The 16,789-nt window shown below is 43.4% G+C and overlaps 1 protein-coding gene across 2 annotated transcripts in view; it reads left to right on the plus strand.

Annotated features, from left to right (window-relative positions):
- Positions 1-6,217, plus strand: part of TEX33 (testis expressed 33) — a 137,232-nt gene extending 131,015 nt beyond the window's left edge. For both annotated transcript variants that reach the window (XM_029590073.1, XM_029590074.1), the window contains one exon: positions 4,501-6,217. In XM_029590073.1, the coding sequence (XP_029445933.1) occupies positions 4,501-4,778 (278 nt within the window). In that variant the 3' untranslated portion in view covers positions 4,779-6,217. The remainder of the gene's footprint in view (positions 1-4,500) is intronic.
- The last annotated feature ends 10,572 nt before the right edge of the window (positions 6,218-16,789 follow it).

The following is a 16,789-nucleotide window of genomic DNA, read 5'->3' on the forward strand; positions in this document are numbered from 1 at the left end:
CCCTGTCCTCCTCTAGTTGCTAGAGGGGCAGGTGCTGATCCCTATGATACCTGGACTGATGATTCCTCCCCAGACACCAATGATTTGCCTTCACCACCTTCACCCACTGAGAGTAGAAAGCATTCTTCTCCAGAGAACCTTTCCTTTATAAATTTGTGAATGAAATGTCAGACTGAACAGGATGATAGACATCAGATGATGGAGTTACTACAATTCCTGGATGCTCCCAAGGAAATAACCTCCATCCCTATCCACCAGATTCTTCTGGATCTCCTCAAGAAGAACTGGGAACATCCTGGCTCCATTGCTCCAGTCCACAGAAAAGCTGACACTACCTATTTGGTGCAGTCAGCTCTGGGTTTTCAGAAAACTCAATTGGATCACCAATCTGTAGTGATAGAATCTGCACAGAAAAGAGCAAAGAGATCAAAGCCTCACACTTCTTTTCCCCCTGGCAAAGAACAGAAGTTTCTAGATGCCATTGGTTGCCGTGTCTTCCAAGGATCAATGCTCATCTCCCGAATTGCCGCTTATCAGCTCTATATGACCCAATATAATAGGGTCATTTTTAAGAAGATACAAGATTTCAGAGACTCCCTGCCTCAGCAATTTCAAGATCAACTCCAAACCCTAGTAAACAAGGGTTTTGAGGCAGGCAAGATGAGATCAGATCATCTTACGATATCTTTGACACTGCTACTACAGTATCTGCATCCGTTATTTTGGCAAGGAAATGGGCCTGGCTCAAGTCTTCCGACCTTCGCCCTGAGGTACAAGACAGGTTATCCGACCTACCCTGTGTAGGAGATAATCTGTTTGGCGAAAAGAGCTTCCCGAAATGGTTTACTTGGTACTAAACAGAAAGTAGGCCTGGTTTTAGTCTCTTACAGAAAAACCACGTTCCCATCAGCTTCTCTTTACCTGCTCTATCTCATGTCGCTGTGGCAAGGGTATATGCTTAAATTCGGCTGAAAGTTTGAAGCAATTAAGATAAGATACTGAATTTGTGACAAAAGGCAAGGAAATAAATCTTTTCTATCCTCTGCTAAGATACTCTCTGTACAATGTTTAAATTTCTTAACTCAGTCTCTTAGGAGGATGGTCTGGCCATGTGCTCCTGGGCCTGGATATCTCTAGAAAGGAAATCTCTCAGTCTTTCAACTCCTGGCTCCTCTGTCCCTTCTTGGGATTTTACATGTAGCTTGGCTATGAAGCAAAAACAGCTGTCTGTCTCTCTATTTTCTCAGAGGTAGATTTTAAGAGCTGTGCGCAGGTGCACATGTGCACATTTTTGCCGGCTTGAACATATGGACACATCGGTTTTAAAACATACATGCATATATGCGCATATCCGTATGTGTGTTTTAAAATAGCTATTCACACGTACATGTGCACATGATTTCATACTGATGTGCACATGTGCATGCAAATGCCGCTTTGCTTGTGTAAGTAGGGAGGATTTTACTAGACACGCAAGCCAATGCTAGAGTAGTCCATTTACCCAGTTTGTTCCCAGTTCTCCCAGTTAACCAATCAACCTTACTATCCCCCCTCCCATTACTTTGCCTATCTTTCATTCTGTTAGACCAGACCCCTTAAACCACACTAAGTTGCCTATATTTTTTATTTTATGACTTACACGCCATCCATAGTAGAAGTAAAGTTACGCAGTAGGGGACCACTGGCATGCACTTGTGTGTGTAAATCGGTACATGCAGAAATCATGTCTCAGCCCCAGCCCATCCACGCCCTGCCCAGACCATGCCCACACACTGCCTGTTTTTCCCCCGAAAAAATTTTTGTGCATGTAATGGGAGACATGTGTGTTGTTGGCGGCCCTTTTAAAATCTGCACTGTGCACATACATCTGATACACATGCATATCTCTAAGTTTTGGCATGTACAAGCTTTTAAAAAATGGACCAGTCAAAGCGCAGACTTCTGTCTCTCCCTCTTGATTATTAGCTGTTCAGGAGAAGAGCTGATTGTAGAGCTGCCAGATACACTCCCCTCTTCCTGGCTTCTGGATCCAATTCCTGGCTGTCCCCACCCCTCATTCACAGACAGAGCCAGCCAATTTGCATCTTTTCTTCCTTAAATGGTCTTCCAGCATTCCTTTTGGTTCCTCCTCTGCTGGTTATGTAGTACAGCCCATTTCCCAACTTGTTAATATTGTAAGTGCTGGATGCTGTTTCTTCCAGAAGATTTGTCATTCATAGGAGAGCACTCAGGGGTTAAGTATTTTTGTATTCCTTCACCTTGGCTGTGGTGGCTTGCAGTCTCTGCAGGGTTGAAAACCCATTTTTGGCAGGTAAGAAACATATCACTCTGATTCAGACACAGCTCGGTCAACTTTGTAAGGTTCCAACACATAATAAGCTCATGGGGGAAGGAACCGAATCTAAAATAGCTTGCTACAAATTCAACAGAGATCAACAAGTTACACAAATGATGTCCTACTAACATTCCTTCATCGTACTTCTTTGGAAATACATGGTTTTTATTTCAGGTATTTCAAGTCAGATCTCTTCTTATCCATTGTTAGAAAGATACAATTCCCCACAACTTCCTCCAGCCACATCACTCTCCTCCAAATCAAGTACTCACATTCCAAAGCCAGGAATCCAATCTTCTTGGTCCTGAACTCCACCTCCCCTGCAGTGCTAGTGAGGACATCCCTGGCATCACCTCATGCAGAAGATGCATCTACCTCTTCCTTGATTCCTCTATCGATTATAGGGTCCTCTCTCCTCTCCTGCTTCTCTGCTCAGACCAAACAACACTTCTCAGACTAAATCCCCTCAGACCTTTTCCCTTAAGGGGGGAAAGCCCCTGCAGTGCATCTCCTTAAGGAGGGGTGCCTGGGCCCTACCAGCCTTGGCTGGCTACTCCCTCTACTCCTACTGCTTGGTGGAGTTTTTTCCAGTCCCCTCTCCAAACTTGGAAACCTTAATTTATAGACCCATGATTCCTCTCCTAAAAGGATCCAACTTCCAACTCTCTTAAAGGAACCCTGTACAAAGCCCATTAGAACAAACAATCTCTGGAATTTTCCCTTCATGGCCTTTAGAAAAAATTAACCCTATATCAATCATGGAGCTCTCAATACTCCAGCTGCCATCTAGTGGCTCTCCATCAAAACTGCAGGGCTCCCATGATTTATTGGAAACACACTTGATACAAGCTTTTTACATTTCCAGAAAGAAAGTCAAAATCTTCCTCCTTAATCTTCCCAGACCACATCCTGGAGACATGGGCCTGTTTAGAAGGCCTGTCACATGACTAAGACGCCTCAACCTAGGCTTTTGGCCTATACTGTACAACTTACAGGAACTGAAAGGAAAAGCTCCTACTTTCTTAACTCCAAACTAAAATTTCCACAAAAACATTAGGAGTCACTTGCAAGAGAAATAAACCATTTCAGTAACCACCAATGGGGTGCTATGGCAAAGATGGCACACACATTTTCCTATCTATGTTTTATGACCTAACTAATGGGCCGTACTTCTTAGTAGAGATCCCAACAGGGCCCTACACTATTTTTGCATGATCTGAGGTTTTGATATCCTGTCAGCATGCTATCATAAGAACATAAGAACATAAGAAAATGCCATACTGGGTCAGGCCAAGGGTCCATCAAGCCCAGCATCCTGTTTCCAACAGTGGCCAATCCAGGCCATAAGAACCTGGCAGGATTTAACCTAGTTGCATGATATGTCTACGTTTCATGGCTATTTTCCAATACTTTCAAATTAATACTCTGTGTAATATCAATGATCTGCTATTAAAGCAAATTGGCTGATGTCAAACAAATTGGCTGATGTCAAAATTCAGGATCAATGGACCAGAACTATTCATTGCAGGGATGGGGAAAAATATAATTTAGGGGATTTTACTCAGAACTTGCAAGATCTATCCACTGTAGACAGGCTCAGCAATTGTCTTTCATTCACTTATACAGGGAATTTTTTTTAATGATTGAGAAACATGACCACACCAACCATGTAAGTGCCCTCAACAGCAATCTTTTCTTATCTGAGATATGCCTTTCAGGAACATCAAGCAGCTAAAAATTAGTAGAAGATTTCTTATTTCTTTCAATGTGTGTCTTCTATCCATCCCTCTGCAGAGGAGGCGAGAAGACCGGGATAAGGGGTGTTAAAGGAAAGGGAGCCACCGTGTCTAGAGGTTTCCAGAGAGCTGTACATTATTGGTTGGAATGGGTCCATCTTGATCTTTCATTCTACTGTCCTGTATCATTCTGGGACTGGTAGCCCTCAATGTCTCTGAGATCAGGATGATGGTTCTTGCATGTGATGAAATGTAAATTACACACACAGAGATTCAGGTTCATATAATTTTTTGGCATAATAATTTTCACACACACACAATACGTTCACAGTCTGTGATAAATTGGAGCTATCCAGTAACTCTCAATAACTCTGTGTTTTCTTGCTTTGAACTTCAGAGTCATCTTAACATCAAGCATTTTATTTTAAGGTCTGTGGGCTGAAAAACACCTGGAAGGCTCAGATATAGCCAAAAGCCTCCAACTTTACCTGGACAACCTGCCCAAATTTGCCAGGACATGGGGGGCCACCAGTAATTCAGTGCTGAAGGTTGTGAAGGTTGTGAAGCCAAAACTGCCAAAAAGAAGTAGTCGGAAGATGGAAGGGTTGTTGCAAACCCCCGTGAGTATGTCAACAGCAAAGGCACCATCCACAAAGTGTGATGAACATTTCTGGGACTTTTATGATAGCCCGCTTCCACCTGTTTAATAACAATGGTGAGCTCTTCTAAGAGAAAGGAGCGGTACCCATGATCACTGAGATATATGGAGGCAGGGTCAAGGATGGGGAGAGAAGCAATGAGGGGTCTAAGCAATATATGTTAACATGCACATTAATGACCATTTGTGCATGCTAAAAACAGCATGCTATGTAGTCAGGCCTTAGTATGCACATTAAGACAATCCACCATCATATTAAGATGTAAGCATTAGCACTTAGCTATATGTAAATGAGGGAGAATCATATATAAATGAAGCTTTACTGTGCCCAGAAGAAATAGTATAGTATGCTCTCCATACCCACTATTTTCTATAAGCTTGATAAATCCAGAAAATGTAACACCTGTCCTGACCCAAGTGTTAAAATTGTACCAGGCCCACTGCAGCCCAAGCCTCTTGAGTTAACCAGCCCTTTCACTTTGGACTGGTTAGCTCAGTGGAAGCCCTCTCCCCCTGAGCCCTGGCAAAAGAAAGAGCTTTCCTCCCCAAAACTCCTCCAAGCACCACCTCTTCCCCTGAACATAGTAGCTATCTTCCCCCTGCAAGAAATTTCCCCCATGATGAATGCCCCCAAAAGGAATCCTTTTCCCCAGAGGAACCTCCCCAGACAGGATCAAACAGCCCTTGGAAAGCATCCCCAGAAGACTCCACCTCAGCACTCACCTTTCTGGAACCAGATTCTTAACTGATTCAGAGGGGCAAAGTTTTTCACAGGCAGCAGGGATCTTGGAACCCTCTTGCCTGCACTTCAGCTGCTAATGATGTCACTAGAAGGCCCTTCACCACATAGAGTGGCATCATTTGTTAGTAGCTACAGGACGGGCAGTGGGGCTCCAACATCCCTCGTGCCTAGAAAGATCGTGCCCTGCTAGAATGGTAAGAAAGGGTAGGTGGGAAGAGAGGTCTTCTTGGGGAATTCCTCTCAGTGGGAAGGAATCCTCTTGAAGGATTTGCTTCATGCACTGGGTAGAATTGCTATTTGGGTGGGGAGGTGGAGATTTGCTCCAAAGTGCTGCAAATTCCTTATGGAGGGATGGAGTCCTCACAGGAGAGGATAGCTGCTATGCACAAGGGGTGGGGGACGAGGGGGAGATTGCTTTTTTTTTCCAGGGTTTGAAGTGACAGGGACATTTTGAGTTAACACACTCAAAGTGAAAGGGCTAGTTAGCTTGAGGGATTCTGGCAGGAAGCTAAGGTGCATTGTAGAATTTTTGGGGTTTTCATGTGTAACTCTTAGTGGGGCTGCTCCAGCTAGCAATATACTCCCATGCTCAAACTTTTAATCCCTGGGAGGATTCTTTTTATGGGGGAAGTTCTTGCTTATGGCTCAGACATTGGCATCTTGCTTTCAATGTATATAGATGTTAAATGTATACCAAGGAGTGGGATGCCAGGACAGACCAAACAGGACTGTTGTTAAAATAAAATAAAAACTGTTGTTAAAATAAAGAATTACTGATTGGTAAACATAAACTAAAATCTATTTGGCGATAATTTTGAAGTTATATCTGAAGGTAGATGTCCTTTTATTCAGGCATCTGGGTAGAGCCCCTTGGTGATATTTACTGCGCAAAGCTCAGCCAGCGACTATCAAGAAATCCTATTGGATAGGGATGTGCAGAAGGAAAAAATTTGTTTTTGATTCATATTCGTTTTACCAGGACCCAAATTCGTTGTATTCGTTTCATGGGGGAAAACCAATTTGTTTCATTCGTTTTCCGTTTTCCCATTTAAGTCAATGGGGAAAATATTTGCAGCCTATTTTTGGCTGCAGAATTGGGGTTTTCTTATCAATTCTGATGAAACTTCTGGGGAGCAATCAATGAGAAAAGAGCTCCAAGGTACTTAGACTGTGGCAAAGTGGTACCAAAGTGTCATGAATAGCCTAAGGCACTATAAAGGGACAAAGGCATACCAGGAGTGGCAAGAGTGCTTTACTAGAGGTGCAAAGCAGCAGCGAGAGTGTCAAAAACACAGCACAGCTTCAAAAGAGAGCACCAATAACAGTTGCATAAACCCTCAAAGTCAGCATGACAGGCAAAGTGGCAAACAAGTGGCATCAAACTCCTACAGCACAATGAAGGGGGAACATAGCAAGCAAAATGGGTGTAAGAAAAAACCACAAGGTGCCGATAAAGGGACAAAGCAGAAAGACTAGCATCAACACACTGAGGAACCATGATAGTGGCAAGAACACCACAAGGAATAGAATCGTCTGGTATATGGCAGCAAAGCAGAGTGGCAGAAAGTTGATAGATGCAAGACAGGATGGCAGAGCGGAGGTAATCTGGTCCCTGTGGTTTTGATAGGGGCAACACAGGCTGGCAGAGCTGAGGTAGTCAGGTCACTGTGGTGCTGATAGGGGAAAGACAAAGAGGCAAGACAGACGAGGCTCAGCATGTTGCGTGACTGTCAACTGGGGCATACTGTCCACCCGACCTGTCTTGAAACACAGACCAAGGAGTCTAACACGCGTGCTAGGACCTGAAACATGATGAACTATGCCTGGGTGGGGTGGAGCGTAGCTGCTGTGTACAGGGCCGGGCAAGCTACCTTACAGCCTGGCGCCCTACCCCCACCTCCCCATACACAATTTTAAATTATGCATTTAACACATATTTTACATGAAAAGTGACATTCTGAGGTAATATTAATATATATGTTATTGTGATAATTTCATGCACTGTTGTGATGCCAACAAGAAAACTTTGCATCTTGGAATTCATATGGCATCATACCTATTGTGATATATTTTGGCATGGTCCTCCCACATCAACACAGTGCTATCTGCCAACACTCAAAGAATAACAGCCCTACCTATGAAAAAGAATATCACAAATATTACACCAGAATCTAAAATATCAATACACCTCCTATCAGGAAAACAGAACAGGCCATGCTAAAGCTACTACAGATCCCTACAGAGAAACCACATGCTAAAAGAATGCTTCATCTCAGTCTTTGCATGCAGAACACAAACCCTCACCAAATACAGAATAAAGCCACATAAAGTATAAATAGAAATGTGCAGACAACAACTGAACTGTAAAATACATCATGCCAGACTACAGTGCAACAATGGAAAAACAAAAATTTCACCATTTCTCATGAAACAATCAATAAAATCAAGATATGTAAATCATTAATCATAATAGTAAAATCATACTAATAAAATAATTTCAAAACAGCTGATGAATAGAATATCCAATAATTAAAGACTCATGCAAATTTTGAAAGCTTTACCAAACACCAATAAAATATTTCAAACAGCAGACACATCACATACTACCCAATAATTAAAATGGTAGTCAAGCAAGAAAAATGAACTTAAAAAGCCACCTTTACTTACCCTCTCCAGCAGTTCTCCTACTCCTTTCCCTTGCACACCACACCAGAAGCAGCAGTAGCTGCTGAAGCTGTCCTCACGGTCCTCTTCCTTAGGGACCACAACCAGTCTTTTCTCTCTCTTCACACACACACACACACACACACACACACACACCAGTCACACCCACAGGACCAGTTTCTCTCTTGCACACCAATCATCTCCCCAACCAGTCTCTCTCTCTCACACACACACATACACACAGACCAGTCATCTCCCTGATCAGTTTTTCTCACACATACAAACACCACCTCTCTGGCCAGTCTCTCTCAATCACTCAATGCTCTCACTCTCTCTTACTTACACACAGGCTTCCAATCACACACATGCCTACCTGGTGCGAAGGTGGCGGACCACATGCGTCACCTAGATAGAATTTTAGACAGTGCTGGGGAGGAGCCGGCTATCATGGTACATGTGGGCACCAACGACATAGGAAAATGTGGGAGGGAGGTTCTGAAAGCCAAATTTAGGCTCTTAGGTAGAAAGCTTAAATCTAGAACTTCCAGGGTAGCATTCACTGAAATGCCCCCTGTTCCACGAGCAGGTCACCAGAGGCAGGCAGAGCTCCAGGGTCTCAATGCGTGGATGAGATGATGGTGCAAAGAAGAGGGATTCAGCTTTGTTAGGAACTGGGGAACCTTTTGGGGAAGGGGAAGTCTCTTCCGAAGGGATGGGCTCCACCTTAAGCAGGGTGGAACCAGACTGCTGGCGCTAACTTTTAAAAAGGAGATAGAGCAGCTTTTAAACTAGAACAAAGGGGAAAGCCGACTGTCACTCAGCAGCACATGGTTCAGAGAGAGGTATCTTCAAAGGATACTAATGATGCATTAGAATTAGGGCATCCCAACAGTGAGGTTCCAATTATAAGAAAAGTTGTCCAAGTGCCTGTAACTAAAACTCAGCTGAGCTAAAAAATTCTAACTTATCCCTATCAATTAAAAAGCAGAATGAAAATATAAACAAAAAACAAACTTTGAAATGTTTGTATGCTAATGCCAGAAGTCTAAGAAGTAAGATGGGAGAATTAGAATGTATAGCAGTGAATGATGACATAGACTTAATTGGCATCTCAGAGACATGGTGGAAGGAGGACAAACAATGGGACAGTGCTATTCCGGGGTACAAATTATATCGCAATGACAGAGAGGAGCACCCGGGAAGTGGTGTGGCGTTTTATTTTCGGGATGGCATAGTGTCCAACAGGATAAACATCCTGCATAAGACTAAATGCACAATTGAATCTTTATGGGTAGAAATCTTTTGTGTGTCAGGGAAGACTATAGTGATAGGAGTATACTAATTTCCACCTGGTTAAGATGGTAAGACTGATAGTGAAATGCTAAGAGAAATTAGGGAAGCTAACCTAATTGGTAGTGCGGTAATAATGGGAGACTTCAATTACCCCAATATTGACTGGGTAAATGTATCATCGGTACATGCTAGAGATAAAGTTCCTGGATGGAATAAATGACATTTTTATGGAGCAATTGGTTCAGGAACTGACAAGAGAGGGAGCAATTTTAGATCTAATTCTCAGTGGAGCAAATGATTTGGTGATAGAGGTAACAGTGGTTGGGCCGCTTGGCAATAGTGATCATAATATGATCAAATTTGAATTAATGACTGGAAGAGGAACAGTATGTAAGTCCACGGCTCTCGTGCTAAACTTTCAAAAGGGAAACTTTGAGAAAATGAGAAAAATTGTTAGAAAAAAAATGAAAGGAGCAGCTACAAAGGTAAAAAGTGTGCAAAGGTGTGGTCATTGTTAAAAAATACCATTCTAGAAGCACAATCCAGGTGTATTCCACACATTAAAAAAGATGAAAAGAAGGCAAAATGATTACCGGCATGGTTAAAAGGGGAGGTGAAAGAAGCTATTTTAGCCAAAAGATCTTCATTCAAAAATTGGAAGAAGGATCCAACAGAAGAAAATAGGATAATGCATAAGTGTTGGCAAATTAAAAGTAAGACATTGGTAAGACAGGCTATGAGAGAATTTGAAAAGAAGTTGACCGTAGAGGCAAAAACTCACAGTAAAAACTTTTTAAAATATATCTGAAGCAGAAAGCCTGTGAGGGAGTCAGTTGGACTGTTAGATGATTGAAGGGTTAAAGGGGCACTTAGAAAAGATAAAGCCATCACGGAAAGATTAAATGATTTCTTTGCTTTGGTGTTTACTAAAGAGTATGTTGGGGAGATACACATTCCGGAGAAGGTTTTCATGGGTAATGATTCAGATGGACTGAACCAAATCACGGTGAACCTAGAAGATGTGGTAGGCCTGATTGATAAACTGAAGAGTAGTAAATCACCTTGATCAGATGGTATACACCCCAGAGTTCTGAAGGAAGTAAAAAAAGATATTTCAGACCTATTAGTAAAAATTTGTAACCTATCATTAAAATCATCCATTGTACTTGAAGACTGGAGGGTGGCTAATATAACCCCAATATTTAAAAAGGGCTCCAGGGGTGATCCGGGAAACTACAGACCGGTTAGCCTGACTTCAGTGCCAGAAAAAATAGTGGAAAGTTTTCTAAGCATCAGAATCACAGAACATATAGAAAGACATGGTTTAGTGGAACAAAGTCAGCACGGCTTTACCCATGGCAAGTCTTGCCTCACAAATCTGCTTCACTTTTTTGAAGGAGTTAATAAACATGTGGATAAAGTTGAACCGGTAGATGTAGTGTACTTGGATTTTCAGAAGGCGTTTGATAAAATTCCTCATGAGAGGCTTCTAGGAAAAGTAAAAAGTCATGGTATAGGTGGTGATGTCTTTTCGTGGATTACAAACTGGCTAAAAGACAGGAAACAGAGAGTAGGATTAAATGGATAATTTTCTCAGTGGAAGGGAGTGGGCAGTGGAGTGCCTCAGGGATCTGTATTGGAACTCTTACTTTTCAATATATTTATAAATGATCTGGAAAGAAATACGACGAGTGAGGTAATCAAATTTGCAGATGATACAAAATTGTTCAGAGTAGTTAAATCACAAGCAAATTGTGATAAATTGCAGGAAGATCTTGTGAGACTGGAAAATTGGGCATCGAAATGGCAGATGAAATTTAATGTGGATAAGTGCAAGGTGATGCATATAGGGAAAAATAACCCATGCTATAGTTACACAATGTTTGGTTCCATATTAGGTGATACCACCCAAGAAAGAGATCTAGGCATCATAGTGGATAACACATTGAAATCGTCAGTTCAGTGTGCTGCGGCAGTCAAAAAAGCAAACAGAATGTTGGGAATTATTAGGAAGGGAATGGTGAATGAAACGGAAAATGTCATAATGCCTCTGTATCGCTCCATGGTGAGACCCCACCTTGAATACTGTGTACAATTCTGGTCGCCGCATCTCAAAAAAGATATAATTGCGATGGAGAAGGTACGGGGAAGGGCGACCAAAATGATAAGGGGAATGGAACAGCTCCCTGTGAGGAAAGACTAAAGAGGTTAGGACTTTTCAGCTTGGAGAAGAGACGGCTGAGGGGGGGGATATGATAGAGGTATTTAAAATCATGAGAGGTCTAGAACGGGTAGATGTGAATCGGTTATTTAGTCTTTCAGATAATAGAAAGACTAGGGGCACTCCATGAAGTTAGCATGTGGCACATTTAAACTAATCGGAGAAAGTTCTTTTTCACTCAACGCACAATTAAAATCTGGAATTTGTTGCCAGAGGATGTGGTTAGTGCAGTTAGTATAGCTGTGTCTATAAAAGGATTGGATAAGTTCTTGGAGGAGAAGTCCATTACCTGCTATTAATTAAGTTGACTTAGAAAATAGCCACTGCTATTACTAGCAACAGTAACGTGGAATAGACTTAGTTTTTGGGTACTTGCCAGGTTCTTATGGCCTGGATTGGCCACTGTTGGAAACAGGATGCTGGGCTTGATGGACCCTTGGGCTGACCCAGTATGGCATGTTCTTATGTTCTTATGTTCTATCTCACTTACAAACAGGCTCAATCACACACATGCCCTCTCTTATAGCCACAAGCCAGCCAAGAACATGCTGCATCTCTCTCTCGCATACACACATTGACACACACAAGCACCCTCCCTGACTCACATATACACCACACACATACAGAAGCACCCTCCCTATCTCACATACATGAAGCACCTTCCCTGTCTCATACACAGAAGCACCATTCCTTGCTCACATACACACCACATACCACAAACACAGAAGCACCATTCCTTTCTCACATACACAGAAGCACCATTCCTTTCTCACATACACACACACACACAGAATCACCATTCCTTTCTCACATACACACCACATACACACACACACACACACACACACACACAGAAGCACCCTTCCGATCTCAAATACATATACACACAATGGCCCCCAGCTGAACAGCTTGTCTCCGTCGGTGGCTGGCTGCGCCGGTCTTCATTTCTCCGGCGGCGGCTGGCAGCGGCCATCTTCTTTTCTTCCGCCAGGTCTCGGGCGGCAGCTGGCTGTGCTGATCTTGTTTTCTTCGGCCCAGCCGGCCTGCTCTCCATCGGCGACTGACTGCGCCGGTCTTCATTTCTCCGGCAGCGGCTGGCAGCGGCCATCTTCTTTTCTTCGGCCTCGCTGGCGTAGTCTCTTCATTTCTTCGGCCCGGCACGCTCAATGGCCCAGAGCAGAGGAGGCCACGTGATCTACTAGTCCGGCCCACCAGGGGAAGCCCGATACCCCGATAGGCCAATCCGCCTCTACTCTCACATGGCCTTCTATTTCAAACGGCGCAAACCAAAAAAATAAAACTAATGATATGTTTCATTCGTGGGGTTCGCCATGTGTTTCGTGGACCCACGAATGCATCAAATAGGGACCTATTAGTTGCAGATTGCACATTCGTTCAAAACGAATGCTCATCCCTCTATTGCATGTGCTCCCAACTTCACAGAAAACAGTCCTACCTAAGGTCATCTTCTTCCTGGACACCCAACCTCTTCTGGTCCTATGGATGGAGGTCCGGTAGGGATCTCCCAATCTTGTTCTTTCATCGTTAGTTGATATTTCTGAGGGGATTTCTCGTTGGGAAAAGTCAAGTGGGATTAGGCTACCTCAGCACTGCAATCCCCACACTGTTCAGGTCCAAAAAATACTTCTAAAATTAAAACTGTATACATCTTCTGCCCTCACTGTCTCTCACAGCAGGATCCATCACTGGTGCTTGCCCACAGAGGCGTGTTAAGGGGGGGTGAAGGGTTGGTCCACCCTGGGTGGCAATAGGGGTAGGGGTGTCATTGCCGCCAGCAGGAAGGGCCTTTGGTTGCACGGAACAATGACATGGTGAGGAAAACCCTGCCAGCAAAAGCAAGGACCTGCAGTGGCAGGGGCCAGCAGCGCCACTGGAATTTCCTGGAGCCCATGAGGCAGTAAAGAATAGGCCCAGTGTTGCTGCTGGTGTTCCTGAAGCCGGCGGCAGAAGAGGCCCTGTAGTGCCGCCGACGGTCAAAGAAGGGAGAGACTAGCTCTGTGAGAGTAAGTGCCAGTCTATGAGGGGGGGGGGGGTGTGGCTGGGTGTGTGTGGGTGTATGAGGGTATGTGTGTAAGAGGGTGTGTGTGTATGAGGGTGTTTGGAAGTGTGTGTGTATGAGGCAGTGTGTGTGTGTATGAGGGCGGCTGTGTGTGCGTGAATATGAGGATAGCTGTGTGTGTATGAGGGTATAAATGAAGGTGTGGGGGTGTGTATATGAGGGTATGTGGGAGTGTGTATATGAGGGTGTGTGGGAACTATGCCATGGACCCTTCCTGTACCTTTTGGGGTCTGAAATATCTTCTTCTCTTTTCCTTTTTGTTTCAAGTCTTCTCCTCTATAGAGCCTCTGACCAATTTGTAGGGTCGGTCTTTAACTCCGTGGATTTTTCCTAAATAGGTTGTCTCTTCTCTGACACCTCCCTGGTGCACTCATCCAGATCTCCAAGGATTCCCCTTTTCTCTTGGGTCTCCTCCAATAATTATCTTGTCTCAAAGAACTTCTCTTTCAGCACACTCTGCCTGATTCCCAGGACCTCTCCCTCCTGGAATCCTTCTCTTCAGTAAGGCCTGGCCCAGCCACCTTCACTGTGCAGTCACTCTTCTCTTCCTCTCTTTCTCCCTGAACCTTCCCAGTTGAGGGATCGGCCCACCGGCACTGCTCTGAGAAGAGAGGGCACCACAGCACAAATCCGGAACTTGGAATCTTCTCTCCTGAATTCCCTCCTGCGTCACATGGGTGCAGGGGTTTTATTATAACCACTCCCAGTGAAGGGGGTGGGGGGTGGAGTTAACCTCTCTGACACGCTGACACTACACTGACATCAGTTTAGAGGTAAGTTGTGGTTGAGATCTCTGAACACATGCTGAGGGCACTCAAACTAGATGAAGATACTGTTGGCATATTTATAAAGAGCAGGGCTACCAATTAAGGGCAGAATTGCCTCCTCCCTCCCCCGTCATATAAGTATCAGGCTTGATTTCTCTGGAAAAGTTTGGTTATAGCCAAACAGTGTACGATGAGGCGCTGAATTGAATGTCTCCCACCAAACAAGATTTTATGGCATCTTCAGCTGCACCGCATGATGGTGATGGAGTAGACAACGGCTAAACAAAGAGACCCATTTAAGTGGATGCATTTGATAACTATTCATATTGTCGTTACCAGTTCAGACAAGGCGGCCTGTGTTCTTGGCAAGCCCAGATTTTTTGACCTGCTAACTAATTAGGGGAGTAATTTTCAAAAGCAGTTTTACAAAATGTGGCCACTCGATGTGCAGGCAAGCCCCTCCGAATGACGGTATACAAACTTGTAATGAGCGTTATGTCCTGTTCGTGCTTCTGTTTTCCCTGCACTGTATGAAGGCGTTCCTGGTGGTGGGGGGAGTTTGGGTAGAATTCTCACTTACATGCACACTTTCGATTTTAAAAAGTATGCATATACATTTACACAGGAAGCATATTTGCTCTGGAGAGAGGGTGTAACTTATGGGGGTTCTTTGAATGGGATAATTTCCAAAACCCACCAATGCGTGCACATGCTTTGTGAAAATTGATGTAACTGACGTGCCTGTTTGTTGCATTAATTATCCACAATCTTGCAGATTTACTGCCCATAAGATTATATACTCATATACACCTAATGGTCTGGGGTCAACATATAGCTGGCATGTAAGCTTGCTAGTTTGCAATTTGGTCAGTGGTACAAGCAGGAGGATTAGGGAGGGTTTAAAGAAAGAAGTGTTCACATGCACTGGTTATTATTTCATTTTAAGTGTTTTTATTTGAATGCTTATCTTGCTGCAGACATATCAAATGGTGTACTTGCGTCGTCTTTGCTGACTGTACTGTTTACAAAATCAATAAAGCAATATTAAAGAAAATTATTTACATAACCCATTAGGAGGTGTTTCACTGTGTATGATAAATGTTTACCAACTGACATGGTTACTTTTTTTTTTTTTTTTTATGGCAAGGTTTATTGCACAGACCTTTTACTGTTCATCCCCTCCAGCTGGTGTCAACCCACCTATGAGAATTCAATTAATAATAAAGAATGAGTAAGCATCAAGACCTGAAAGGGAATACTTTTGTAATAGAATTTTGCTCATCTAATTGTATTCCTATACATCAGGCTGCCAACATGATGGGACAGTGGCTGAATGGATTATTCAAAATCTTGGCACTAGGACCTAGGCAGAAGCAGCAGAGGAGGAAGAGTAGCCTAGTGATTAAAGCAGCAGGTTGAGAACCAGGGAAACCAGGGTTAAAATCTCACTGCTGCTCCTTGTGACTTTGCACAAGTCACTTCACCTTCCGTTGCCTCAGGTTTGAACTTAGATTGAGAGCCCACTGGGGGACAGGGAAATAACTGCAGTATCTAAATGTAACTTGCTATGAGCTATCAATGAAAAGGCGTGAGCCAAATCTAAATAAATGAATATTAAGCATTCATTTTCTAAGAATCTTAGAGAAAAGGAAATGGCTTACTGATGGAGGCCAGTTCTTTATCAGATTCTGGGCATGCCTAGGACTGATATGGAGGGTGCTTGAACTTACTATTCTCTAGGCATCAATGTTTTGAGGGCAGCGTTATATGGCACACCGGAGCCTCCCCAGTTTGGTGCACAGATAGGCGCCCATCTTGTCTGTCCCTTCCAGCAGCCTCGTCAAGGGAAAACAATTTACTACTGCTGCTGCTATTTAAAATTAAATATAAAGCAAAGAAAGATTTTAAACAGCCCAAGATTATCGCTAAATTCTTAGGTAAACTTGCTGCCATGTATTTCTTTAGAGTACAGGGTTAGGGTTCTTGTAAGGGAGCGGGGGAGAGAAGAATTGCCTCCAAGATAAGTCACAGGTTGATGCCATTTTGTGGCTGATTGTTATATTTCACTGTTTTTCTACTTCCTGCCTCTGTTGTTACTCTGTTGTTAATTTAACCAGTAGCATAGTAAGGACAGCAGAAAAGGACCAGTTGGCCCATCCAGTCTGCCCAGCAAGCTTCTTCTGGTAGTAGTATCTCCTGCTCCTTGCAGCTTACCCCCATGTTTCTCTCAAGTGTAGTAACTGCTGCTCTGTGTAGTTACACCCAAGCCTTATGAGGAATAGTAATATTTACA

This window comes from Rhinatrema bivittatum, chromosome 2 (assembly GCF_901001135.1).
Source record: "Rhinatrema bivittatum chromosome 2, aRhiBiv1.1, whole genome shotgun sequence".
Taxonomy (NCBI): domain Eukaryota; kingdom Metazoa; phylum Chordata; class Amphibia; order Gymnophiona; family Rhinatrematidae; genus Rhinatrema; species Rhinatrema bivittatum.